At 51.8% G+C, this 26,662-nt stretch overlaps 1 protein-coding gene across 1 annotated transcript in view; it reads left to right on the top strand.

Moving 5' to 3' along the window:
• The window catches only part of RP1 (RP1 axonemal microtubule associated), a 318,221-nt gene that overhangs the window by 167,076 nt on the left and 124,483 nt on the right, over positions 1-26,662 (top strand). The window contains exon 32 of the mRNA XM_074985790.1: positions 7,171-7,390. Within this exon, the coding sequence (XP_074841891.1) occupies positions 7,171-7,390 (220 nt within the window). The remainder of the gene's footprint in view (positions 1-7,170; positions 7,391-26,662) is intronic.

Here is a 26,662-nt window from a genome sequence, read left to right as displayed (position 1 = left end):
GATCACAAACCCATCCCAGAAGTCAGGAAGTTCTGTGTGTATTTGCCTAAGACTGCACACACCTCTGCAGAGGACTGTCAAGGCTGTTCCATACTCTGGCATTTCAAGTGCAAAAGTCTGTGCACAACAGATTTTAAAATATTTTGCCACTAAAGATTTGTATTAACACCCCCTAAAGTCACCTGGCCTTGGTTTAGTATCACTGCCTCCACCCTAATGCAAAAACCCCTTAGAGAACATAGGAGGCTCACTTGGAAATTCCTTTCAGTGGAGTACCTTCAAGCTCTTTAGCCTTCCTTCTGGAGAGAAAAACTGATTTGTCTTAGATTGTATCTGCACTAGCCCAGAAGATCAACCCACTCAGGGTTAATCTTCCAGAGTTTGATTTTGGACATTTAGTATGGAGATGCAAAATAGACCTCTCAAGGGTCACAACTGAGATTCAAGGAGTAAGGGAAGTTGATGGGAGAAACTCTCCCATCAAACTTCTCTACTACATACAGCCAAATTAGCTGAGTACAGATATGTTGATTTTAGATGTGCAATTATGGTAGCTAGAATTGTGTATCTGTGGTCAACTTAGAATAAAAGAATCATAGAATTCTAGGGCTGGAAGAGACCTCAGGAGGTCATCTAGGCCAGCTTCTGCCTAAAGCAGGATCAACCCCAACTAAATCATCCCAGACATGAGTATGTCAGTCTCTGAATTAAAAATCTCTAGGGATGGAGATTCCACCACCTGGCTCAGTAATACATTCCAGTGCTTTACCACCCTCCTGGTGAAATAGTTTTTCCTAATATACAGCCTACACTGCCCCCTCTGTAACTTCAGACAAATTGCCCCTTGTTCTGCCACCTGTCGCCACTAAGAACAGTCTCCCTCTGTCCTTTTTAGAGCCCCCTTTCAGGAAATTGAAAGCTTCTATCAAGTTGCCCCTCAGTCTTCTTTTCTGAAAACTGAATAAGCCCAAATTTCTCAGCCTCTCTTCATAATTCTGGTGGTCGGGGACTCCCTCCTAAGAGGTACAGAGTCGCCCATCTGCTGCCCAGACCTGGAATTCCAGGAAGTTTGCTGCTTACCAGGAGTTACAATCCAGGATGTGAAGTAGTCTCTTCTAAAAACTTCGAACCTGTAGATTATTACCCTTTCCTACTCCTCTGTGTGGAATTAATGACACAGCCAAGAACAACCTTGATCAGATCACTGCAGATTATGTAACTCTGGGGAGAAAGATCAAGGAATATGGAGAGCAAGTGGTGTTCTCATCCATCCTCCAGGATGACATACACATGCAACAGATGCAGCAAGGACTGTCACTCTCGTGTGGGCCTTCACAGTCACAGTTGACGCTGCAAATGGTGATTCCGAATGGAACTATGAAGGGTGCGATCCATAGTCTACGTAGACTGAAGGATGCCTACTACTCCAGGTTGAAAGGAGGGGACCAGGTAGAGATCATCAAATCATGGAGGTAAATGCGTGGCTGCTCAGGTGGTGTCTAAGAGAGAGCTTTGGTTTCTTCAGCCGTGGGACTCTGTTTCAGGAACAAATCCTGTTTCCCTAGGACTATGCATTGCATGCCTTCCAGTCAGTGGGGTCTTCTCCCACAGCATTCTCCACTGAATCACCCAGGTAGACAGCCTGAAAGTGGTTGCTTACCTCCACCGGAATTGGCGATACCTGAACTGGCTTTCTTCTTATTGAGATTATATGCTTCCAGTTTTCTACCTTGTTTAGCACTGCCTTTGCTGGCTGCTCAGCTTGCTGTGCTTGTAGTATTAAATTCTGCCTTCTGTAAAGGAAGTCTTCACCTTCTCTGATTGACCGGAGTGTTGATATTTGCACCTCAAGTCCTCTAAACTTCTCTTCCAAGATGGCAACCAGCTTGCACTTGGTACATGTAAAATCCATTCTATCTTCTGGGAAGAAGATTAACATGGCACATGCTGTGCAGGTCATAACAGCTGACTTATCAGTGGACTTATCACTAGCCATTTTTACCTTTCTTCAGAGAGTTCCCTCAGATGTTTTTATGCTGCTTTGAAGGGCAGAAGAGAAACAAAACTATATGAAATAAAGAGACAACTAGTATGGGGGTCCCCAGAAGGTGAACTGCAAGGCAAATTCCCTGTTAGCTGCTGCCCTGGTCATTGCTCAACTTACTTTGCCTTCTGTGACATAGCCTTAGTAGTTTGGCTTTGCAGTCTTAGGCATGTGCAAACAACTTCCTGACTTACAGGACATGGGAATCAGATCATGGTCTCAAAAAGGAGATTTTTATTAACAAAACAAAGAAAACATAAATGGTGAAACACTACTTAGTTTTTTGGTGTTACAGAGCATCTAAAAAAAAAGATTAAAACGTGAGGAATTTCTTCCCTTGAATTCAGTTTGTAAAGTTGCAGTATAAAGAGGTAGTTACATGAGCTTACCACAAAGAAGTCTGACAAGCCCCAAAATAAGAGAAAATAACTTAATCATATGAGACTAACACACATATCTGTTGTTTCAAGATTTAGTCCATCCCTAGGCATCCCTGGCTTCGTGCATGTCTATCCAGCTCTGCTCTGGTTACACAATAGCAAGAACAGGAAAGGTCACTGCTTCCAATTCAAAAGCCCATACTCTCTTTCTGTTGGCTCTCCTGGCCTCCTGCGAATTCACTTGCTGTTTCTTTAACATTTCTGTGGACTCTGCAGGACCCACTGTTTATGGTTTTAACCCTATAAGACAAAACAATTACGGCCAGGTCTCAAGAGTTAACTACTGAGAAACACTTAATCAATGGCTAGCATGGCAAATAAGTAAAAATATATTACCCCTCCCATTTATCATGAGGGCAATGCACAACTACGTGATTACTCTGTGTCAGTAATTGTGGAGTGGTAGAAAATTAAATACCATGTGGCCTGGAGAAAAGAGGACTGAGGGGACAAAACAGTTTTCAAGTATGTCAAGGTGGTTACAAGAAAGAGGGTGAAATATTGTTCTCGTTAATACCTGTGGATAAAACAAGTAGTAAAGCACTTTGTATATTTTCTATGCAAAGTGTCACTGCTTAGCACATCATATGGACAGAGTTTCCAGAGCTCTGATACAGAGGCATTTATATGATTCCTACAATTATCAGACCACATCCTTTGTAGCTAGGATCACACATACATGCAAACATGCTTTATGTGAAAGTGACAAAGAATTAAAATTGAAGTACTGTATGCATACAGCCAATACGCCTTAGGGGAGTCTAACAGTGCTAGGACTAAATCATATGAACAAGTCTTGTGTGGCCCAGAAAGGAAAAGGCTTACTGGTGCCTTTTTCTTAGAGGTTCATGGCCTCAGTGGCTTGTTCCAAGTGCATCTCTTGATTCTAAGAGTTGTGCTCATTCAGTCATGGAACAGAATAAATACCGGTTACATGGTATGTGACCAATCACGACTATCAAAGCTCAAATTTCAAGCACCAAGTATAGAATACTTGTTTCAAATAGTGATTAACTGAGAGAGGAAAAAAGTGACAAAATTAATTAGCAAACTTTGAATCATGAATAAATATGAGAAAAGAGTGTTCTGCTTGCAAATACTCCATAAGCTCAGGAGAGGGGCTGCATTGCTGAGAATTATTCTCTCAGCTCTACTTAGGTCATTTTGCATCAATTTGAAGCTTATAGGGATCAGAAGGTGAAGAAAGACAATTATTGGCTCCAGGGTAGTAAATCCAATTCTAAAATAGAAAGGTGATCATGGTAAGTTACTCAGGGAAGGTTAGACGATGTAATAAAAATGTGCAGTGTGTTGATGGAGAAAGACTGGAATAGAAAACAGAATAATGATAGCTGAATTAGAGGAAAAAAGTTAAAAGGAGAGAAATATCTGGTGAATTCAACTGAGATTATCCAGCATAGTTTAATTTAGTAGAAGTCTGGCTGCAGATGTGTTCTGGATGGAGGCATAGTTACAGAGTTCATTGGAATCATGCTTATGGGAAATGAAGGGAAAACAATGGGTTTAGAGCAGTGGTGCTTTACGTGGTCATGAAATATGTTCTAAAACGGTCTTTATGTATATTACATGTACACTGTATATTTGCTGCAAGGAACACAAAATACAATATTCACTTTAAAAGGTTATTAGAATTTTTTGCAACAGTTTAAAAGTTAGAGGGCTTCAGATCTGTGTAGCGGAAGCCAAGATAGGAATGTAAGGTAGAATTCCATACCTTGGGGGTAGAAAAGTCCATGAATAAGCCACACATACACAAGTGGGTGAGGTCCCTCTGACATGGCAATGCTGTGCCTGCACTTTCTGGTACCCAATGAGCTGCCAGTCATGTTGCTCTCTGCAGTCTCCTGGAACAGCAGGGCTTCCTTGTGCCCATGTGGTCGGGTTGCCAACTGAAAGACCCTTACCCTGACCCTTCCGTGAGCCTACACACCTGCCCATCCCTTCTGTGAGGTCTCAACCTCCACTCACTTCCCCCCAGACATGCTCATTTTCACCAGGATTGAGTGAGGGAGAGGGTGCAGGCTGAAGGCTCTGAAAGAGAGTTTGGGTGTTGGAGCAGGTATAGGCTGTGAAAGGAAGCGTGGGTGCAGGGTGCAGGCTCTGGGCTGGGGCAGTGTGGTAGGGTGCAGGAGAGGATTGAGAGTGAGCTTAGCATGAGTGGCTCCAGAAAGTGCCTGCACACCCATCTAGGAGCAGCCTCGAGGTGGGAGGCCCAGGGATCTCCACATGGTTTTGCCTGCAGGCATCACCCCTACAGCTTCCATTGGTTGCAGTTCCCTGACAATGGGAATTGTGGAGTTGGGGCTTAGGATGGCGCAGCGTGCGGAGACCCCTTCTCCCTTGGGGCCACAGGGATGTGCCAGCCACTTCTGGCAGAACCATTCAATGAGGGCAGGTGGGAAGTCTTCTTTAGCCCCACCGTGCTGCCAATGGTAATGATGGCACTTGGGAGCCCCTGAGCCCTTTTAAGTTACTTGGGGACCTAGGCAATTGCCTCCTTTGCATCCCACTTTGGCAGGCCTGCCACGGTGTACCTTAGAGTCCAGCCCCATGAGGGATGTCCTTGTATTTCCATACAGCAGGCCTTAGTGGCAAGCAGGTACAGGCTGAGGAAGGAGAAGGGGAAGTCTGCTGGATACTCCAGGGATACCTCAGGGCCACAGTATCAGCCACAGAGTAGCACTGCTACCATTGCTTAGACTATGAAGAGGATTTCCTGCTCCAGTCCCTATGAACTACCCCTGATTCCTGGGGTTTAGCTTGGAAGTAGAATTAACCCATAGTCTTTTTCTGATTGCAGTTTTATTTTAGTAGGTGCCCTCTTTTCGACCACCAGGTTCCTTTGAATATTCAAGCATTCAACCATGTTCTAGCCACCTGATTTCAACTGATGATAATGAAACTAGGGCAATTAATGGTCCTCTGCCCAAAATTATATCAAGTTTTCTTTCATCTGTGCTAGTCCTTATTATCAGTTTAACTCGCTCAAACATCAGTCATAAAGCCTTATGTTGTGGTTGGACTGACAATATTAACTAATAAAACAAAGAAAAGGTAGTTTTGATGAAGTACAAGAACCTGGGCAACCTTTTTGTGCTTAGTCCTGGCTTTAAATTAATTGTTGCATTTTAAAGGTAGCTTTGTCTCTTGTTTCCCTTGAAACAACTATTTTCAGTAGTAAGCTAATGAAGCTTCCATTTCGGGAGCTGTCGTAGGTGGGGCTGCCTGGCCTTATGGCTGTGAATAAAAGTTGCTGTTTCCATCCAATCCAACAACATGTACAGCTTTGGGGAGCGGGGAGGGATGCAGATCACTACCTATGGGATGATGAGGTGGCGAGAGAAGAGGATGGTGCATTCAGTGGTTCCATTGTCTCTTCCCCGGCCCCACTCCACAAGTACTAAGGAAATGAAAAAGTAATTAGGAGGCATCTCACTGCAAATTTTAGCCTATCTGTCCAGGTTTTCTTATATATACATCATTTGCCCTCAGACCCTCCACTGCCTTGCTCAGTGGATGGGATGGGTAAACTGGGTTTCAGACAGACCCATGGAAGTAGTGATTAATGGAAATATCCCACCTGGACTTGATGTTAACTAGTAACAGTATCAAGAGATCCAACTTTCCCATTCCCAATCATGAGGATAATGCAGTTACATCATCAAGAGTAGGGAAGGGCAGCCCTACAATGCAAAGCTAGAAGTATAAGGTGAATGATTATTTTAAGAACAAAATGTCTCTTTTGTCTAGTGAAGTGACCATGAAATTTTAAAATAAAAATAAAAACAGGTAACCCAGGAGGATCCATTTAAATGATCATGAAATTATTTGGACAATGAAATCTATCATTTTACAGGTGAATATTCCGTTAAAACTACTTGAGGTAGGCTTTATTATTACTTCTTGTTATGACTCATAGTACCTCACACTTAGGGCTTGAGCCTATTGATTTGATTAGTTGTTGAGGACACTCAGCAGCTGGCATGATCAGGCCATTACATAACACCTTTCATCCAAGATGCACAGATGTTAATGAATTTAGCATCTTAGTAGTTTACGGCATGTCTTCACTTGCTGCCAGGTTGACACACCAGAGTGCAATATTCTCAGGTTCAATTTAGTGGGTCTAGTATGGACCTACTCAATCAAATGGTTAGGGTATCCCAGTAAACCCTGGTACTCTCACAGATGAATGCCCTAGGTTGAATTTTTCTGCCACCCTCAGAGCAAGTTGACAGGAGAAACTCTCCCATTGACTTTCCTTACTCCTTCGATATGCGAGAGTATCGTCTGTTAACCTCCTGTGGGGATAATGGAAAACAATGAACAAAGGTACATCAATTCCAGCCACTCTATTCTTGTAGCTTAGGTTGTGCATCTTAGGTCGACTTTTTCCCCTAGTATGGACCTGGCTATAGGATGGAAAGTAGTATCCCCATTTTTTTAGTTAAGGAAACAAAGAAGGCTGATTTAGATGACATGCTCGAGGTCATACAGGAATGCTATAGGAAACCTAAGAATTGATTCCCTCCTCTCCTTTATCCTAACCACAAAACCATCCTTCTTGTCTGTTATCATAAACTTCATCCATCCTCTGCCACTGCGAAAAAGACTTTTACTGAAGTTGCCTTAACAATGTACTTTTCTTCATTATATTTATTGCAGGTTGAAACTGGAGATGTGGGGGATGTGTACAAGATTCGGGTCAGCTGTGATGATTTGCTGGGCTTTGAGGGCTGGCATCTTAAGTCCTTTCACATGCAAGAGCTACGTACTAAACAAGAAGTGAATTTTGACTGCAACTGCTGGCTCTCTGTTAAAAGAGAAGATGGAGAGCTGGTGAAAGAATTCCCTGCAGTGAATGAGAACCAGAAACCTTTACCAGGTAAAGATAGTGAAGGAGACAGGACAATGTGAAGCAGTCCTTGAAAAAAAATTAATTAAGCAAATATTACATTTAATCATTCTCTGTACTTGATATCTATGGCAGTGCCACAGTAACTCTATTCACACATGCTGCAACAATACTGCATGTTTTAAAATCTCTCCCAGTTAAATGACAAATTATGTTTAACATTTGCTAAATTTTGTGCACAAAACTGACTGTGCAACATTGGAAAAATCTAATTATGCTTGTAAAAGATAAGACATTCAAAGCTATGGAAGTCAATTATGGAAGAATTACTATTGAATTCCTTAGCTGATTGTAACTTGAGTTGCTGAAGGGAATATCAGAAATAATCCTAACTGTACCATCAAGTTGTGCTGTAATTTGAAGGGCATTTTTGTAATGAGGGAAGGTCCCATTTTTTTTTCCAGAAGGCCATCAAAATGTACCCATAAAATTAAAGAATATAGAGCAACATATGTGTGCATTACACATGGAAGTCATGTGGTTAAGAGACCTATTGTCATGGTTTCTTTAAACTGAGGGTGTATTTGCACTAGCACTTCTGTGAGTAAAACAGTACATACACTCTTTGACTGCCATAAGTTTCACTGACAAAAGTGCTGGTGTAGATAGCATTTTGTGGCCAGAAAACATTTCCTGTTGACACAGTTACTGATGCTCTTTGGGGGTGATTTAGTTATTCTGACTGGAGAGCTCTCTCCTGTCGGCGTAGAGCAACTACTTGGGAGACCTTACAGCTCTGCTACTGCAGCAGAATAGCTGTGCTACTGTAATGTCTGTAGTATAGATATATCCTAAATATTCATGATCAATAACACCAATTGCTCCCATCTGAACATCTGAAAATACGATGATTTTAAAGGAAAGCACTGACTAATTAAGGCTGATTCTATAGCTTAATATTGCCCAAAGAATAATGTACATAAAAATAATATAGAAACATAATTTAAGAATCCATGTTACTATGTCAGTATCTCCATGAAGGGTAAACAAGGCTCCTGCCTTATTGATACATCCTAGAAGAAGGCCTCTCTGACAATATGCACTGGATCAATGAAATGACAGCATTATGACTGCATTATATAGGCTGCGTCTACACGTGCACGCTACTTCGAAGTAGCGGCAGTAACTTCGAAATAGCGCCCGTCACGTCTACACGTGTTGGGCGCTATTTCGAAGTTGAAATCGACGTTAGGCGGCGAGACGTCGAAGTCGCTAACCCCATGAGCGGATGGGAATAGCGCCCTACTTCGACGTTCAACATCGAAGTAGGGACGTGTAGACGATCCGCATCCCGCAACATCGAAATAGCGGGGTCCTCCATGGCGGCCATCAGCTGGGGGGTTGAGAGATACTCTCTCTCCAGCCCTTGCGGGGCTCTGTGGTCACCGTGGGCAGCAGCCCTTAGCCCAGGGCTTCTGGCTGCTGCTGCTGCTGCTGCAGCTGGGGGTCCGTGCTGCATATACAGGGTCTGCAACTAGTTGTTGGCTCTGTGTATCTTGCACTGTTTAATGAAAGTGTGTCTGGGAGGGGCCCTTTAAGGGAGCGACTTGCTGTTGAGTCCGCCCCGTGACCCTGTCTGCAGCTGTGCCTGGCTCCCTTATTTCGATGTGTGCTACTTTGCCGTGTAGACGTTCCCTCGCTGCGCCTATTTCGATGTTGGGCTGCGCAACGTCGAAGTTGAACATCGACGTTGCCAGCCCTGGAGGACGTGTAGACGTTATTCATCGAAATAGCCTATTTCGATGTCGCTACTTCGAAATTAGCTATTTCGATGTAGCGTGCACGTGTAGACGTAGCCATAGAGAGACAACTTTAAAGGGCACCATATAATCAGAACTGGAAGGATCCTCAAGAGAGGGATCATCAAGCCCAATCCCCTATCCACGTGGCAGGAACAAGAACCATCAGGACCACCCCTGACAGGTGTTTGTCTCCCTGCTCTTCATGTCTAATGATGGAGATTTCACCACCTCCATGGGCAGTTTATTTCAGCGCTTAACCTGCCAGACAGATAGTTTTATCTAACGGTCTACCTAAACCTCCATTGCTGCAAATTAAGTCCATTCCTTCTTGTTCTATCATCAGAGGTTAAGGAGAATCACTTTTCCCCTCTCCTCATAACTCATATTTTATAGAGATGAGGTAGATGAGGATTTCTTCAGACAGCTAAGAGAAGCTTCCAGATCACAGGCCCTGGTTCTCATGGAGGACTTTAATTATCCTGACAATTGTTGGGAGACTAATACAGCAGGACACAGACAATCCAGGAAGTTGTTGAAGAATGCTGGGGATAACTTCCTGGTGCACCTACTCAGGGAACAGACTGGGGCCATGCACAGCTTGACCTGCTGCTCACAAAGGCTACGTCTACACGTGCACCCAACTTCGAAATAGCTTATTTCGATGTTGCGACATCGAAATAGGCTATTTCGATGAATAACGTCTACACGTCCTCCAGGGCTGGCAACGTCGATGTTCAACTTCGACGTTGCTCAGCCCAACATCGAAATAGGCACAGCGAGGGAACGTCTACACGCCAAAGTAGCACACATCGAAATAAGGGAGCCAGGCACAGCTGCAGACAGGGTCACGGGGCGGACTCAACAGCAAGTCGCTCCCTTAAAGGGCCCCTCCCAGACACACTTTCATTAAACAGTGCAAGATACACAGAGCCAACAACTAGTTGCAGACCCTGTATATGCAGCACGGACCCCCAGCTGCAGCAGCAGCAGCCAGAAGCCCTGGGCTAAGGGCTGCTGCCCACGGTGACCACAGAGCCCCGCAAGGGCTGGAGAGAGAGTATCTCTCAACCCCCCAGCTGATGGCCGCCATGGAGGACCCCGCTATTTCGATGTTGCGGGACGCGGATCGTCTACACGTCCCTACTTCGATGTTGAACGTCGAAGTAGGGCGCTATTCCCATCCGCTCATGGGGTTAGCGACTTCGACGTCTCGCCGCCTAACGTCGATTTCAACTTCGAAATAGCGCCCAACACGTGTAGACGTGACGGGCGCTATTTCGAAGTTGGTGCCGCTACTTCGAAGTAGCGTGCACGTGTAGACGCAGCCAAAGAGGGAGAATCTAGAAGGAGAAATGGATGAAACCTGGACTTCAGCAATCATGAGATTGTAGATTTCAGGATCCTGACAAACAGAAAAAAGGTGAGCAGTAAGATACAGAACCTTGATTTCAGAGGAGCAGACTTTGACTCTCTCTGGCTACGTCTACACGTGCAGCCAACATCGAAATAGCTTATTTCGATGTTGCGACATCAAAATAGTCTATTTCGATGAATAACGTCTACACGTCCTCCAGGGCCGGCAACGACGATGTTCAACTTCAACGTTGCTCAGCCCAACATCGAAATAGGCGCAGCGAGGGAACGTCTACACGTCAAAGTAGCACACATCGAAATAGGGATGCCAGGCACAGCTGCAGACAGGGTCAACGGGCGGACTAGCGCTTCCGGGGCAACAGCTAGCCGCTCCCTTAAAGGGCCCCTCCCACATACACTCAGCCTGCACAGCACGCGGTCTGAGGAGCCATATAGGCACACAGACCCCGGGCGCCGCAGTCATGGACCCCCAGCAGCAGCAGCAGCAGCAGCAGCAGCAGCAGCAGCTAGAGGTCCACCCAGCCCTCCCGGCAGGAGCAGGGCTTGCCCTGGCTCATGCCATGTGGGAGGCAGCTGACTACCTTCTTGCCCCAGAGGAGGAGATGCCCCCAGGGCAGCAGGGCTCAACCCCTACCCCTGCAGCACCCCGCTCCACCCCCCGCCTCACACGCCGGCGGCTGTGGAGCTACCCCACCAGCACCGACTGGTGGGAGCGGCTGGTGCTTGGGGAGTGGGACGACGACCACTGGCTCAGGAACTTCAGGATGAGCCGGCAGACATTCCTGGAGCTGTGCCAGTGGCTCACCCCCGCACTCAGGCACCGGGACACTGCCATGCGGCGTGTCCTCCCTGTGAAGAAACGGGTCGGCATCGCTGTCTGGAAGTTGGCCACTCCGGACAGCTACCGATCCGTGGGGCAGCAGTTTGGTGTCGGCAAGGCCACCGTCGGGGCTGTCTTCATGGAGGTAAGAGAACCCACAGGGGGATGCCAGGGCAGGGCAGGGGGGCCAGGGCAGGGCAGGGCAGGGGGGCCAGAGCAGGGCAGGGCCAGGGCAGGGCGGCCAGGGCAGGGCAGGGCAGCCAGGGCAGGGCAGGGCCATGCACACCCTGCTCACCCCTCATTGGGGCTGTCCCATGTGCTTTCTCTGCAGGTCGTGCGTGCCATCAACGCCATGCTCCTGCACAGGCTCATGAGGCTGGGGGACCCACATGCCACTGTCGCCGCCTTTGCCACCCTGGGCTTCCCCAACTGCTTCGGGGCTCTGGATGGGACTCACATCCCCATCCGCGCCCCGCACCACAGTGGAGGATGATACCTCAATCAGAAGGGCTACCATTCAGTCGTCCTGCAGGCCTTGGTGGACAGCCGGGGACGGTTCCAGGACATTTACGTGGGCTGGCCTGGCAGCACCCACGACGCCCGGGTTTTCCGGAACTCGGGCTTGTGCCGCCGGCCGGAGGCGGGGACCTACATCCCCCAGCGGGAGATCCCTCTGGGGGACACCACCATGCCCTTCTGCATCATCGCAGATGCGGCATACCCCCTCCGGCCGTGGCTCATGCACCCCTACACGGGCCACCTCTCCACTAGCCAGGAGCGCTTCAACGAGCGCCTGAACCGTGCGCGCCAGGTGGTGGAGCGCTCATTTGGCCGCCTCAAGGGACGCTGGCGATGTCTCCTGACGCGCCTGGATGCCAGCCCCAACAACATCCCCCAGATTGTGGGTGCCTGCTGCGCCCTGCACAACCTCGTGGAGAGCAAGGGGGAGACCTTTCTTCAGGGCTGGGCCGCGGAGGCTGGCAGGGCACACGTGCAGCCACCTGCTGCCCCCAGTCGGCAGGTGGACCCAGAGGGGACCCGGATCCGGGAGGCCCTGCGGGCCCACTTCGACCAACAGGCCGCGGGGTGAACTCTGCCCAGGCCCCCTACTGCCCGCCCCTTCCTCCCCCACACTCCTGCCCCAACTCCCACAACATGGAGCACCCCACCGCCCCCCCCACACTTGTCCTGGAGAAATGACATCACGAACTTGTGGGTGAACGTAAATGTTTTTTTTGTCTTAACGAATTTTTTTTTTTTGGTAAATAAATAAATATGTGACACACAAACCAAACAGGAGGGACAAACGTTCAACCAATTCAGGATGGGCACAAATAAAGCAATACAACCAGAAAGCAAATCAGTGTGCGCCATCAACAAAAAAGAAAAGCAAGGAGGAGAACGGGGAGAACTATTTACAGGGGGGGGACGGGGCAAACAGGGGCACCAAAATAAACCAGTCCAAACTATGTACAACAAGGGGGGGGGCCACGTTCCGGGCCCCTCGCCCCTACAGCCCAGCACTGGGCGTGCCCGGCCGGGAGCTCTGTCGTGCCTGCAGTCTGGTCCGCGGCTGGGTGGGAGCGGGCTGCACCGGAAGGTATCGCGCCGGCGAGTCTCGGGTGGCTCCAGGGATCCCTCGGTGCGGTGGCCCTCGCGGGGAGGTGGTGGGGCGACAGCGGACGGCCCGGCGACGGCTGGAGCAGCTGGTGGTGGGGCTGCAGGAGCGGGCATGGCGGGCGGTGGCTCGGCCGGCGTGGCATGGGGGGCCAGGTAGTCAACCAGCCGGTTGAATGTCTGCATATAGGCCCCCCATGCCTCCTTGCGCCAGGCCAGCGCCTGCTCCTGCAGCCGGAGGTGCTGCTCCGACACCTCCAGCTGCCGGCGGAGGATGGCCAGCAGCTGGGGGTCCGTTGCCGCTGCTGGTAGCAGGCGCGAGGTCCCCCATCTTGCCCTCCGTGGGGCCGGTCGTTCCTCCGCCGAGGGGCTGCCCTGGAGCGAGGGTCCCGGAGGGCTCTCCGGGACAACTGAGGCCTCGCCGGCGCTCTCTTCTGGTCCTTCGGATGGTGCAGGTGCAGGTGCAGGACACAGGAGAAGAGGGGGGAAAGAAGAATGGAGACAAGCGTTAGTGTGGGCCCCGAGCCGTGGCCTTTGTCCCCCCAGCCCTGTGCTGCAGGTTCCCCATCCCCGTCCCTGGGAGATGCTGCTGTGATGGATGGGGTTCAGGGGTCCCCCTGCCCTGCACCCCGTCCCCTGGTGGGAGCAACTCTCACTTCACCCCGCAGGGTCTGAGAGCAGGAGAGGTTTCTTAGGCCACAGATGCCCAGTTTCTCCCAGGAGTGACAGCACCAGCTGTCGGAAGAGACAGTCCTTCCAACCCGTCGTGGGGAGAAGACCCCAAGGGGGGCCCCTCTGGGATGCAGCTTTCCCCCTCCTCTGGCTGGCTGCCTACCAGCTCTCCCTTCTCGTAGCCTCTACCTGTGGCCCCCGCCCTCGCCCCCCAATTCCAAGCCAGCTCGGCTCCTCCCTCCTGTTTGCTCAGGGCAGAGGTGTCACCTGCCAGCTGTAGCGCCAGGATCCTCCTTTGGCCCTGGGAGCTCCTCGGCTCTGGTGGCTCATATGTAGCCTGAGTCTCCCTTTGGCACTCCCCCCACTCCATCACATGCTGCTGCTGCGGGGTGTCCCACCCCCTCCGCCCGGGGGCCCCTCGAGGTTCCGCTCCCCCCTGGCCCGGGGATGGGGCATGGCACTGTCATGCAGGGTGGGGGGGGGCAGGGGCTGATGGCTGCAGTGCTGTGAGGGACATGGCCCTGGTGTCCTTGGGGCCATGGCCATGTGAGCGTGTTGGGGGCCCTGGACACATATCTCTTACCCCCGCCCCTCAAGCCCCGGGGTGTCCACCAGAGAGGGGTACCTACCTGTGGGTCCGCTCCCACGGTCCGGAGATCCCCGGGGGTCGGAGGCCCTGCTGCTGCTCCGGGATGGCAGGAGGAGGATCTGCAGGCTGGATTCTGCGGAGGAGGAGCCCCCCTCCTCCTCCTCCTGCTCCTCCTGCCGCGATGTCCCGGGGATGGCCTCCGGGGGGGGGCCCCGGGGTGCGGGGCTTGCCTCCGGGTCGGACTCCGGCTGCAGGGCCTGCTGGGGCTCGTCAGCCGAGGTGTCAAGGGTGGCCGGAGGGGAGGAGGTGTGCCGGGAGCCCAGGATGTCCCTGAGCTCCCTGTAAAAGTGGCAAGTGACGGGGGCGGCCCCAGATCGGCTGGCCGCATCCCGGGCCCGGGAATAACCCTGCCGCAGCTCCTTCACCTTACTCCGGACATGGTCCGGAGTGCGGGCAGGGTGACCCCGGGCAGCCAGGCCATCGGCCAGCCGAGCGAACGCATCCGCGCTCCGCCTCTTGCTCTCCATTACCTGGAGCACCTCCTCCTCGCTCCAGAGCCCCAGCAGGTCCCGCAGCTCGGCCTCCGTCCAGGAGGGGCCCCGCTGCCGCTTTCCAGACTGGCTGGCCCTCTGGCTGGGCTGGCTGCCCTGGCTCCCCTTGGGGGGGTCCCCTGGGGGCGCTGGGGGGGCTGCTGAGCAGCCATCGCCGCTGTCAGGGGCTGAGGGCTCGGCAGGCTGCCCGCGTGTGCAGGCTGCAGCCTGCACGTTGCCTCAGCTTCCTGCAGTCAGGGCGGGGGAGGGGACCTTTAAGGGGCCGCTCCACGCGGCCACCAGTGAGCTGAGGGGCTGGAGAGAGCGTCTCTCAACCCCCCAGCTGATGGCCGCCATGGAGGACCCAGCAATTTCGACGTTGCGGGACGCGGATCGTCTACACTGTCCCTACTTCGACGTTGAACGTCGAAGTAGGGCGCTATTCCTATCTCCTCATGAGGTTAGCGACTTCGACGTCTCGCCGCCTAACGTCGAAGTTGGTGCCGCTACTTCGAAGTAGCGTGCACGTGTAGACGCAGCTTCAGAGAGCTAATGGGCAGGATCCCCTGGAAAGCTAATATGAAGGGAAAAGGATTTCAGGAGAACTGGCAATATTTTAAAGAAGCCTTATTGAAGGCACAGGAAAAAAATCATCCTGATGCACAGTAAGAAAAGCAGGTATGGTAGGCAACCAGCTTGGTTTACTAGGGAAATCCTTGGAAAGCTTAAACTCAGAAAGGATGCATATAAAGGTGAAAACTTGGACAGATGACTATGGAGGATTATAAATATAAGAATGCAGTTGAATAATCAGGAAGGTGAAAGCACAATTGGAACTGCAGCTAGCAAGGAATGTGAAGGGAAACAAGAATGGTTTCTACAGGCATGTTAACAATAAGAAGGGGATCAGGGAGGGTGTGAGGCCTTTACCAGATGAGGGAGGAAACCTTGTGACAGATGATGTGAGAAAGGCTGAAGTTCACAATGCTTTTTGTGCCTCTGTCTTCACAAACAAGGTCAGCCCCCAGATTACTGCACTACATAATTCAGTATGGGTAGGAGGTGGGCAGTCTTCGGTGGGGAAGAACAGGTTAAGAGCTATTTAGAAAAGCTAGATATACACAAATTCATGGGCCCAGATTTAATGCAGCTAAGGGCGCTGAGGGGATTGGCACATGTCATTGCAGAACCTTCGGCCATTGTCTTTCAAAATAAATGGACATCAGGAGAGGTCCTGGATGACTGGAAAAAGACAAATATAGTGCCCATCTTTAAAAAGGGAAAGGAGAACAATCACTATAGACCAGTCAGCATTGTCTGAGCCCAGAAAAATCAAGTAGGGATCCTCTAAGAATCCATTTTGCAGCACTTGGAAAAGGTGAAAGTGATCAGGAGTAATCAACATGGATTCACCAAGGGCAAGTCATACCTGATCCATCTAATTAGTTTCTACGATGAGGTAACTGGCTTTGTGTACATGGAAGTCAATGGATGTGATATACCTCGATTTTAGCAAAGCTTTTGATATAATGTCCCACAACATTCTTTCCCATAAATTAAAGAAGTATGAATTGGATAAATGGACTGTAAGGTGGATAGAAATCTGGCTAGACAATTGGGCCCAATGGGTAATGATCAATGGCTCAATGTCTGGTTGGCAGTTGGTTTCAAGTGGAGTGCCCCAAGAATGAGTTCTAGGGCCAGTAGTGTTCAATATCTTTATTATGTATTGGATGGGAGGATGGATTTCACCCTCACCAAATATGCAGATGACACCGAGCAAGGGGAACAGATTTATATGTTGGAGGCTGGGGTTAGGGTCCAGAGTGACCTAGATAAATTGGAGTATTGGGCCAAAAGAAATCTGATGAGGTTCAACAAGAACAAGTACAGAGTCCTGCACTTGGGATGGAAGAATCCCAAGCATTGTTTCAGATGAGGACCAACTGGTGAAGTAGCAATGCAGCAGGAAAGGAGCTGGTTGAGAGGCTGGATATGAGTCAGCTGTGTACCCTTGTAGTCAGGAAGGCTAATGGCACATTGGTTTGCATTAGGAGGAGCATTTCCAGCAGATCTAGAGAAGTTATTCTTCCCCTCTATTCAGCACTGGTGAGGACACATCTGGAATATTGCGTCCAGTTTTAGGTTCCCCAGTATAGAAAGGATGTGCACACATTGCCGAGGGTCCAATGGAGGCAACCAAAATGGTTAGGGGGCTGGAGCACAAGACCTGTGAGGAAAGGCTGAGCGATTTGGGCTTATTTAATTTGCAGGAGAGAAGAGTGAGGAGTAGCCTTCAACTTCCTGGAGAGGGGGTCTAAAGAGGATGCTGAGAGGCTGTTCTCAGTAGCGCTGGATGGCAGAATAAGGAGCAATGGTCTGAAATTACAGAGGGGAAGGTGTAGATTAGATGTTAGGAAAAGACTATTTCACTGGGAGAGTGGTGAAGCATGGGAATATTTTACCGAGAGAGGTGGTGGAAGCTTCATCCCTAGAAATTTTTAAGCCCCAGCTTGACAAAGTCCTGTCTGGGTTTATTTAGATAGGATTGATCCTGCTTTAGGCAGGGAGCTGGAATTGGTGATCTCCTGAGGTCTCTTCCAGATCTAGGATTCTATAGTTCTCTGCTTAAAACAACCATTCTTTCCAAACGGTGCAAACTCATTTATTTCCATCTTTCCTCAGAGGTCATGCTTTCTAGACCTTAATCATGATTGTTGCTATTCCCTGGACTTGTTAGCTGTGTCTACACGTGCACGCGACTTTGAAGTAGCGGCACTAACTTCAAAATAGCTCCCGTTGCGGCTACATGCGTCGGGCGCTATTTCGAAGTTAACTTCGACGTTAGGCGGCGAGACGTCGAAGTCGCTAACCCCATGAGGAGATAGGAATAGCGCCCTACTTCGACGTTCAACGTCGAAGTAGGGACAGTGTAGACGAACCGCGTCCCGCAACGTCGAAATTGCCGGGTCCTCCATGGCGGCCATCAGCTGGGGGGTTGAGAGACGCTCTCTCCAGCCCCTCAGCTCACTGGTGGCCGCGTGGAGCGGCCCCTTAAAGGTCCCCTCCCCCTCCCTGACTCTGCAGGAAGCTGAGGCAACGTGCAGGCTGCAGCCTGCACACGCGGCTAGCCTGCACAACCCTCAGCCACCCACCCAGCAGCGATGGCGAGCCAGCAGCCCCCCCAGCGCCCCCAGGGGACCCCCCCCAAGGGGAGCCAGGGCAGCCAGCCCAGCCAGAGGGCCAGCCAGTCTGGAAAGCGGCAGCGGGGCCCCTCCTGGACGGAGGCCGAGCTGCGGGACCTGCTGGGGCTCTGGAGCAAGGAGGAGGTGCTCCAGGTAATGGGGAGCAAGAGGCGGAACGCGGATGCGTTTGCTCGGCTGGCCGATGGCCTGGCTGCCCGGGGTCACCCTGCCCGCACTCCTGATCATGTGAGGAGTAAGGTGAAGGAGCTGCGGCAGGGTTATTCCTGGGCCCGGGATGCGGCCAGCCGATCTGGGGCCGCCCCCGTCACTTGCCACTTTTACAGGGAGCTCAGGGACATCCTGGGCTCCCGGCACACCTCCTCCCCTCCGGCCACCCTTGACACCTCGGCTGACGAGCCCCTGCAGGCCCTGCAGCCGGAGTCCGACCTGGAGGCAAGCCCCGCACCCCGGGGCCCCCCCCCGGAGGCCATCCCCGGGACATCGCGGCAGGAGGAGCAGGAGGAGGAGGAGGGGGGCTCCTCCTCCGCAGAATCCAGCCTGCAGATCCTCCTCCTGCCATCCCGGAGCAGCAGCAGGGCCTCCGACCCCCGGGGATCTCCGGACCGTGGGAGCGGACCCACAGGTAGGTACCCCTCTCTGGTGGACACCCCGGGGCTTGAAGGGGGGGTAACAGAGATGTGTCCAGGGCCCCCCACATGCTCACATGGCCATGGCCCCAAGGACATCAGGGCCATGGCCCTCACAGCACTGCAGCCATCAGCCCCTGCCCCCCCACACCCTGCATGACAGTGCCATGCCCCATCCCCGGGCCAGGGTGGAGCGGAACCTCGAGGGGCCCCCGGGCGGAGGGGGTGGGACACCCCGCAGCAGCAGCATGTGATGAAGTGGGGGGAGTGCCAAAGGGAGACTCAGGCTACATATGAGCCACAAGAGCCGAAGAGCTCCCAGGGCCAAAGGCGGATCCTGGCCTGACAGCTGGCAGGTGACACCTCTGCCCTGAACAAACAGGAGGGAGGAGCCGAGCTGGCTTGGAATTGGGGGGCGAGGGCGGGGGCCACAGGTAGAGGCTACGGGAAGGGAGAGCTGGTAGGCAGTCAGCCTGAGGAGGGGGAAAGCTGCATCCCAGAGGGGCCCCCCTTGGGGTCTTCTCCACACGACGGGTTGGAAGGACTGTCTCTTCCGACAGCTGGTGCTGTCACTCCTGGGAGAAACTGGGCATCTGTGGCCTAAGAAACCTCTCCTGCTCTCAGACCCTGCGGGGTGAAGTGAGAGTCGCTCCCACCAGGGGACGGGGTGCAGGGCAGGGGGACCCCTGAACCCCATCCATCACAGCAGCATCTCCCGGGGATGGGGATGGGGAACCTGCAGCACAGGGCTGGGGGGACAAAGGCCACGGCTCGGGGCCCACACTAACACTTGTCTGCATTCTTCTTTCCCCCCTCCTCTCCTGTGTCCTGCACCTGCACCTGCCCCATCAGAAGGACCGGAAGAGAGCGCCGGCGAGGCCTCAGTTGTCCCGGAGAACCCTCCGGGACCATCGCTCCAGGGCAGCCCCTCGGCCGAAGAACGACCAGCCCCGTGGAGGGCTAGACGGCGGACCCCGCGCCTACTACCGCCGACAGCAACGGACCCCCAGCTGCTGGCCATCCTCCGCCGGCAGCTGGAGGTCTCGGAGCAGCACCTCTAGCTGCAGGAGCGGGCGCTGGCCTGGCGCCAGGAGGCATGGGGGGCCTATATGCAGACATTTAACCGGCTCGTTGACTACCTGGCCCCCCATGCCGCTCCGGCCGACCCATCGCCCGCCCTGCCCACTCCTGCAGCCCCACCACCAGCTGCTCCGGCCGTCGCCGGCCCGTCCGCCGTCGCCCCACCACCCACCTGCGAGGGCCAGAGCGCTGAGGGACCCCTGGAGCCACCTGAGACTCGCCGGCACCGATACCTTCCGGTCCAGCCCGCTCCCACCCAGCCGCGGACCAGACTGCAGGCGCGGCGGGGCTCCCGGCCGGGCATGCCCAGTGCTGGGCTATAGGGGCGAGGGGCCCGGGACGTGGCCCCCCCTTGTATATAGTTGGACCCTGTTTTTTTGGTGCCCCCGTTTGCCCCGTCCCCCCCATGTAAATAGTTCTCCCCTTTCTCCTCCCTGGTTTTCTTTTTATTATGTATGCCACACAGTTGTTTCTTTGGATTGTTTTATTTGTGTACATATTGCTTTGGTTGAACGTTTGTACTTAGTTTTCTGTTTGTGCTTCACATATTTATTTACACCCCAAAAAAAAGGTTCGGCCAGAAGAAAAAAAATTTACGTTCAGCCACAAATGTGTGCTGTCATTTGTCCAGGACAAGTGGGGCGGGGGGCAGTGGGGTGCTCCATAGTGTGGGCGTTGGGGCAGGAGTGTGGGGGAGGAAGGGGCGGGCAGTAGGGGGCCTGGGCAGAGTTCACCCCGCGGCCTGTTGGTCGAAGTAGGCCCGCAGGGCCTCCCGGACCCGGGTCCCCTCGGGGTCCACCTGCCGACTGGGGGCAGCAGGTGGCTGCATGTGTGCCCTGCTGGCCTCCGCAGCCCAGCCCTGCAGAAAGGTCTCCCCCTTGCTCTCCACGAGGTTGTGCAGGGCGCAGCAGGCACCCACAGTCTGGGGGATGTTGTTGGGGCCCGCATCCAGGCGGGTCAGGAGACATCTCCAGCGTCCCTTGAGGCGGCCAAATGAGCGCTCCACCACCTGGCGCGCACGGTTCAGGCGCTCGTTGAAGCGCTCCTGGCTGGCAGAGAGATGGCCCATGTAGGGATGCATGAGCCACGGCCGGAGGGGGTATGCCGCATCTGCGATGACGCAGAAGGGCATGGTGGTGTCCCCCAGAGGGATCTCCCGCTGGGGGATGTAGGTCCCCGCCTCCAGCCGGTGGCACAGGCCCGAGTTGCAGAAAACCCGGGCGTCGTGGGTGCTGCCAGGCCAGCCCACGTAAGTGTCCTGGAAATGTCCCTGGCTGTCCACCAAGGCCTGCAGGACGACTGAATGGTAGCCCTTCTGATTGAGGTATCGTCCCCCACTGTGGTGCGGGGCGCGGATGGGGATGTGAGTCCCATCCAGAGCCCCGAAGCAGTTGGGGAAGCCCAGGGTGGCAAAGGCGGCGACAGTGGCATGTGGGTCCCCCAGCCTCACGAGCCTGTGCAGGAGCATTGCGTTGATGGCACACACGACCTGCAGAGAAAGCACATGGGACAGCCCCAATGAGGGGTGAGCAGGGTGTGCGTGGCCCTGCCCTGCTCTGGCCCCCCTGCCCTGCTCTGGCCCCCCTGCCCTGGCCTGCCCTGCTCTGCTCTGCCCTGCTCTGGCCCCCCTGCTCTGCCCTGGCCCCTCTGCCCTGGCCTGCCCTGCCCTGCTCTGCCCTGCTCTGGCCCCCCTGCTCTGCCCTGGCCCCTCTGCCCTGGCCCCGCTGCCCTGGCCTGCCCTGCCCTTCTCTGCCCTGGCCTCCCCCTGTGGGTTCTCTTACCTCCATGAAGACAGCCCCGACGGTGGCCTTTCCGACACCAAACTGCTGGCCCACGGATCGGTAGCTGTCCGGAGTGGCCAGCTTCCAGACAGCGATGCCGACCCGTTTCTCCACAGGGAGGGCACGCCGCATGGCAGTGTCCCGGTGCCTGAGTGCGGGGGTGAGCCACTGGCACAGCTCCAGGAATGTCTGCCGGCTCATCCTGAAGTTCCTGGGCCAGTGGTCGTCATCCCACTCCCCAAGCACCAGCCGCTCCCACCAGTCAGTGCTGGTGGGGTAGCTCCACAGCCGCCGGCGTGTGAGGCGGGGAGTGGAGCGGAGTGCTGCAGGGGTAGGGGCTGAGCCCTGCTGCCCTGGGGGCATCTCCTCCCCTGGGGCAAGGAGGTACTCAGCTGCCTCCCACATGGCATGGGCCAGGGCAAGCCCTGCTGCTGCCGGGAGGGCTGGGTGGACCTCTAGCTGCTGCTGCTGGGGGTCCATGACTGCGGCGCCCGGGGTCTGTGTGCCTATGGCTCCTCAGACCGCGTGCTGTGCAGGCTGAGTGTATGTGGGAGGGGCCCTTTAAGGGAGCGGCTAGCTGTTGCCCTGGAAGCGCTAGTCCGCCCGTTGACCCTGTCTGCAGCTGTGCCTGGCATCCCTATTTCGATGTGTGCTACTTTGACGTGTAGACGTTCCCTCGCTGTGCCTATTTCGATGTTGGGCTGAGCAACGTCGAAGTTGAACATCGACGTTGCCGGCCCTGGAGGACGTGTAGACGCTATTCATCGAAATAGGCTATTTCTATGTCGCAACATCAAAATAAGCTACTTCGATGTAGGCTTCACGTGTAGACGTAGCCGTTGCCAATTTGTCCACAACTTTCTTGAAATATGGCACCCAGAACTGGCCACGGTACTGGCAACAGTTGAGGCCCAGCCAGTGTGGAGTAGAGCAGAAGAATTACTTCCTGTGTCTTGTTTACAATATTCCTGCTAATGCATCCCAAAATAATGCTTGGGGTTTTTTTGCAATCATGTTACTACTCCTTCTTAGACAGTAATTTCCCAGTTTGTACACATAAAGCTGATAAAAGACTATATCACATGCTTTACTAACACCTAAATGTACCACAACTACCATTTCTCCTGTATCCGTAAGGCTTGTTACCCTGTCAAAGATAGCTATCAGGTGTGTTTGACATGGCTTGCTCCTGACAAATCCATGCTGACTATTATTTATCTTCTTAAATATCTTATAGATATTTGGAAATCAGTTCCTTAATTATTTGCCCCATTATCTTTCCCAGTTAAGCAGACTGGTCTCGAGTTCCTTGGGTTGGTCTTACTTATAGTGCCCTTCTTAGAGATGGACAACATTTTTGCCGTTTTCTAGTCTTCCTCCATCTCTCCCATCTTCTATGATTTTTCAAAGACAATAGCTAGTGACTCAGATACCTCCTAAATCAACTCCTTGAATATTCTATGATGCATTTCATTAGGCCATGTTGACTTCCAACTTGTCTGAGTAATCTTAAACTTGTTTTTTCGCTATTTTAGCTTCTGATCCTCCCCCATTTTCAGTTGCATTCATTATGTTAGGAGGTCAGTCACCACTAACTCTCTTGATGAAAATGAATACAAAAAATCATTAAGTACCTCTACCATTTCTACATTTTCTATTATTGTTTTCCTCTCTTAATTGAGTAATGGGTTTGCCCTGTTCTTTGTCTCCTTTTTGCTTCTACTGTATCTGTAGGTTTTCTTGTTACCCTTCATGTCTCTATCTAATTTGGTCTTGTTTTGTGCCATGGTCTTTCTCATTTTTCCCCTATATATTTTTGTTATTCGTTTATATTCCTTTGTAACTTGATGTAGTTTCCACTTTTCATGGGTCTCTTATTTTGATTTCTAGATCATTCAAGATTTCCTGGTTAAGTAGGGTTGTTTCTTGTCATACTTCTCATCTTTCCTATGCAGTGGAATAGTTTGCTCTTGTGCCTTCAGTAATGTCTTTTTGAAAAACTGTCAGACATCTTCTTTTGCTTGATTTCTTAGGCTACAACTACACTATGAAATAAAACCAAATTTAATGGAGTTGACTTTTTACTGCTATTTTATGAAATCAAAGATGAGTATCTGCAAATGTCCAGAAAGTCGACTTCGTGTGTCTCCTTGCCAAATCCAGGTTTAACTGTGTCAGCAATGCATTGTGGGTACCTATGCCACAGTGCCTGCAGCCCCATTGCATTCTGGGTTTTTGTGCCAGCATGTTATAGGAAAAATACACTGCAAGTGCTTGTAGGTGTTTGATGTCATAATACCAGAGTGCAATGCCCCCCACCTCTGCCATTGGAAAACAAACAGCCCAGGGAATTTTGCACCATTTTTTGGGCCATTTGCCCAAAGGTTACCCCTGGATCATGCCACTAAATGGTGCTAGCATGGATCCTGAATAGCATATAGTCATTGCACAGTGTGTTATGGCCACTTCCCAAAGTGTCATGCAGTATTTTATTAGGCAAAGCCAGTGAGAAAATGAGATGGATGCAGATGATTTGGAATGTTACTGAAGAACTGGAGACCAGGAATGCAGAGCTGCTGGCTGCCCTAGAAGCACAGCTTGCAGTTGAGCACTGGTTCTGGAGAGAGGAAACCAGCACACACTGGTGGGACCGCATCGTTATGGAGATCTGGGACAACCAGCAGTGGCTGCAGGACTTTTGCATATGAAAGGCCACTTTAATGGAACTCTGTGATTTGCCGTCCCCTGGCCTGAAGCTCAGCGATACCAGAAGCAGACCTGCTTTGACAGTACACAAACAAGTGGTGATTGTTCTGTGGAAGTTTGCAATGCCCTACAGCTACTGCTGAGTGGGAAATAAATTGGGATGGGCAGATTTACAGTGGGGCCATGGTGATCCAGGTAGCCAAGGCAACCTGTGCCCATCTAATGAGGAAGAGTGTGACTCTGGGTAATGTGCAGGACATAGTGGATGGCTTTGCTGCCATAGGACTTCCAACTGCGGTGAGGCAATAGATGGAATGCACGTCCCCATCCTGGCCCTGGACCACCAGGCCTCAGAGTACATAAACCGCAAGTGATACTTCCTCATGGTGTTACAGGTGTTGGTGAGATCACAAAGGTCATTTCACCAACATCTGCATGGGATGGTTGAGAAAGGTGCACGATACATGTATCTTCAGAAATCGAGGTCTGTACAGAAAGTTCCAGGATGGGACTTTCTTCCCAGACCAGAATATCAAGATTAGCGATGTGGAGATGCCCGTAGTGATACAGGGTGACCCTACTTAGCCTCTTCTCCTTTGGTCCATGAAGCCATATACAGGCATACTGGATTGCGGCAAAGAGCTCTTCAACTACAGGCTGAGCAAGTGCAGAATGGCAGTGGAATGTGCCTTTGGATGCTTAAAAGTCAGATTCAGGTGCCTTTGACCCATTTACACCTTTGCAAAGCCAATACTCCCTCCCTCTCCCCAAGGTTGCAGCATACTGTGTTCTCCATAACGTTTGAGAATCAAAGGGTGAAAATTTCATGCCAGCCTGGGTTGCAGAGGCAGATGCCCTGGGTAGTGCTTACGCATAACCAGACACAAGGGCATTCAGCAATGCACATGCAGAACCAACAGCAATCAGGGAGCCTTTGAAAAATAGCTTTATGAATTAGCAGACAGCCACATAAGTCTGTTCCATTTAACTATTGTGATACCACCCCCACCCCTCCATAATGATATGTGCTTGACCTTTATAAAAATACCTCCAACTACACTCCACCCTATGTGACTCAATAAACAACACTGTAGTTTTCACAAGAACATTCTTTTTATTTGGTGGGGAGTGAGGGTTAAGGGATAGGAAAAAGAAGGGAATCCTGGCATCACATGAGCCATTTGAAGTGCGGAGAGGTCCTGGGGGAGGATCATGAGACTGTCCTTACACCCAACCTCCCCCATATTCAGGGACCCCAACAAGGGTGAGTCAGGCAATAGCAAGGAGAGGCAGAGCAACAGGATGAGGAGGCTGCATAACTGTAAGACCTGTGGTGGGTGTCCGTCTGCAGTTCCAGCATGGACCTCAGGATGTTGGTTTGCTCCTTGACAGCCATCAGGAGCTCTGCTGAGTCCTTGTTCCTTCACTGGAGCTTGCTTTGCTGCTACTGCTGGGTCCACTTTCTGTCAGCAGTGGCTTTAGCTCACTTCCTCTCTGCCTTTTCAAGCTGCTACAGAATGACGTCCTGTTTGGATCTTTTCCTGCAGTGCATAACAGCAGCCTTGTCTGCCCACTCAAGCTGGCTGTTGAAAACAGTAAAGGTGAAGATTTAGATACAATTTTTAGATGTGACACAACACTGACCCATACAATTAATGGGTCTCTGTTGATAATCACTGCAACTTTTGTTTTCCAGGGCACTTTTGGGCTCTTAAGGAGGACAATGAATCAACCTTTGCAGAACAGAAACTATTAGTTATCCAGACCATTTCACTTCAGATATGGTGGCTTAAGGGTGGCGGGGGCAGGGGAGGCGGATTGAAACAAAGCCCTCTTAAATGTAAAGCATGGACAAAAACTTTCTAGGTGACGTCTTATAAATCCAATGCAGGGAAAATCCCACTTAAAGCAGGAAAAGCCCATGTTGGACATGTCAGTGTCCATGAGAAGGGTCCGCACAGTCCAGTAGCTGTGTGCTGTGTGGGAGCGGTTGAGCCCGGGGTCAGTCCTGTAAAATGTAAAGAACAGAGAAAAATCTTTCTTGGGCTATGTCTACATGTGCACGCTACATCGAAATAGGCTATTTCGATGAATAACGTCTACACGTCCTCCAGGGCTGGCAACGTCGACGTTCAACTTCGACGTTGGGCAGCACCACATCGAAATAGGTGCTGCGAGGGAACGTCTACACGCCAAAGTAGCACACATCGAAATAAGGGTGCCAGGAACAGCTTCAGACAGGGTCACAGGGCAGACTCAACAGCAAGCCGCTCCTTTAAAGGGCCCCTCCCAGACACAGTTGCACTAAGCAACACAAGATCCACAGAGCCGACAACTGGTTGCAGGCCCTGTGCATGCAGCATGGATCCCCAGCTGCCGCAGCAGCAGCCTGAAGCCCTGGGCTAAGGGCTGCTGCACACGGTGACCATAGAACCCCGCAGGGGCTGGGGAGAGAGCGTCTCTCAACCCCTCAGCTGATGGCCGCCATGGCGGACCTCA

This window comes from Carettochelys insculpta, chromosome 2 (genome assembly GCF_033958435.1).
Source record: "Carettochelys insculpta isolate YL-2023 chromosome 2, ASM3395843v1, whole genome shotgun sequence".
NCBI classification, from domain to species: Eukaryota; Metazoa; Chordata; order Testudines; family Carettochelyidae; genus Carettochelys; species Carettochelys insculpta.
The sequence above is the reverse complement of the archived record's forward strand: the minus strand, read 5'-3'. Positions and strand labels throughout refer to the sequence as shown.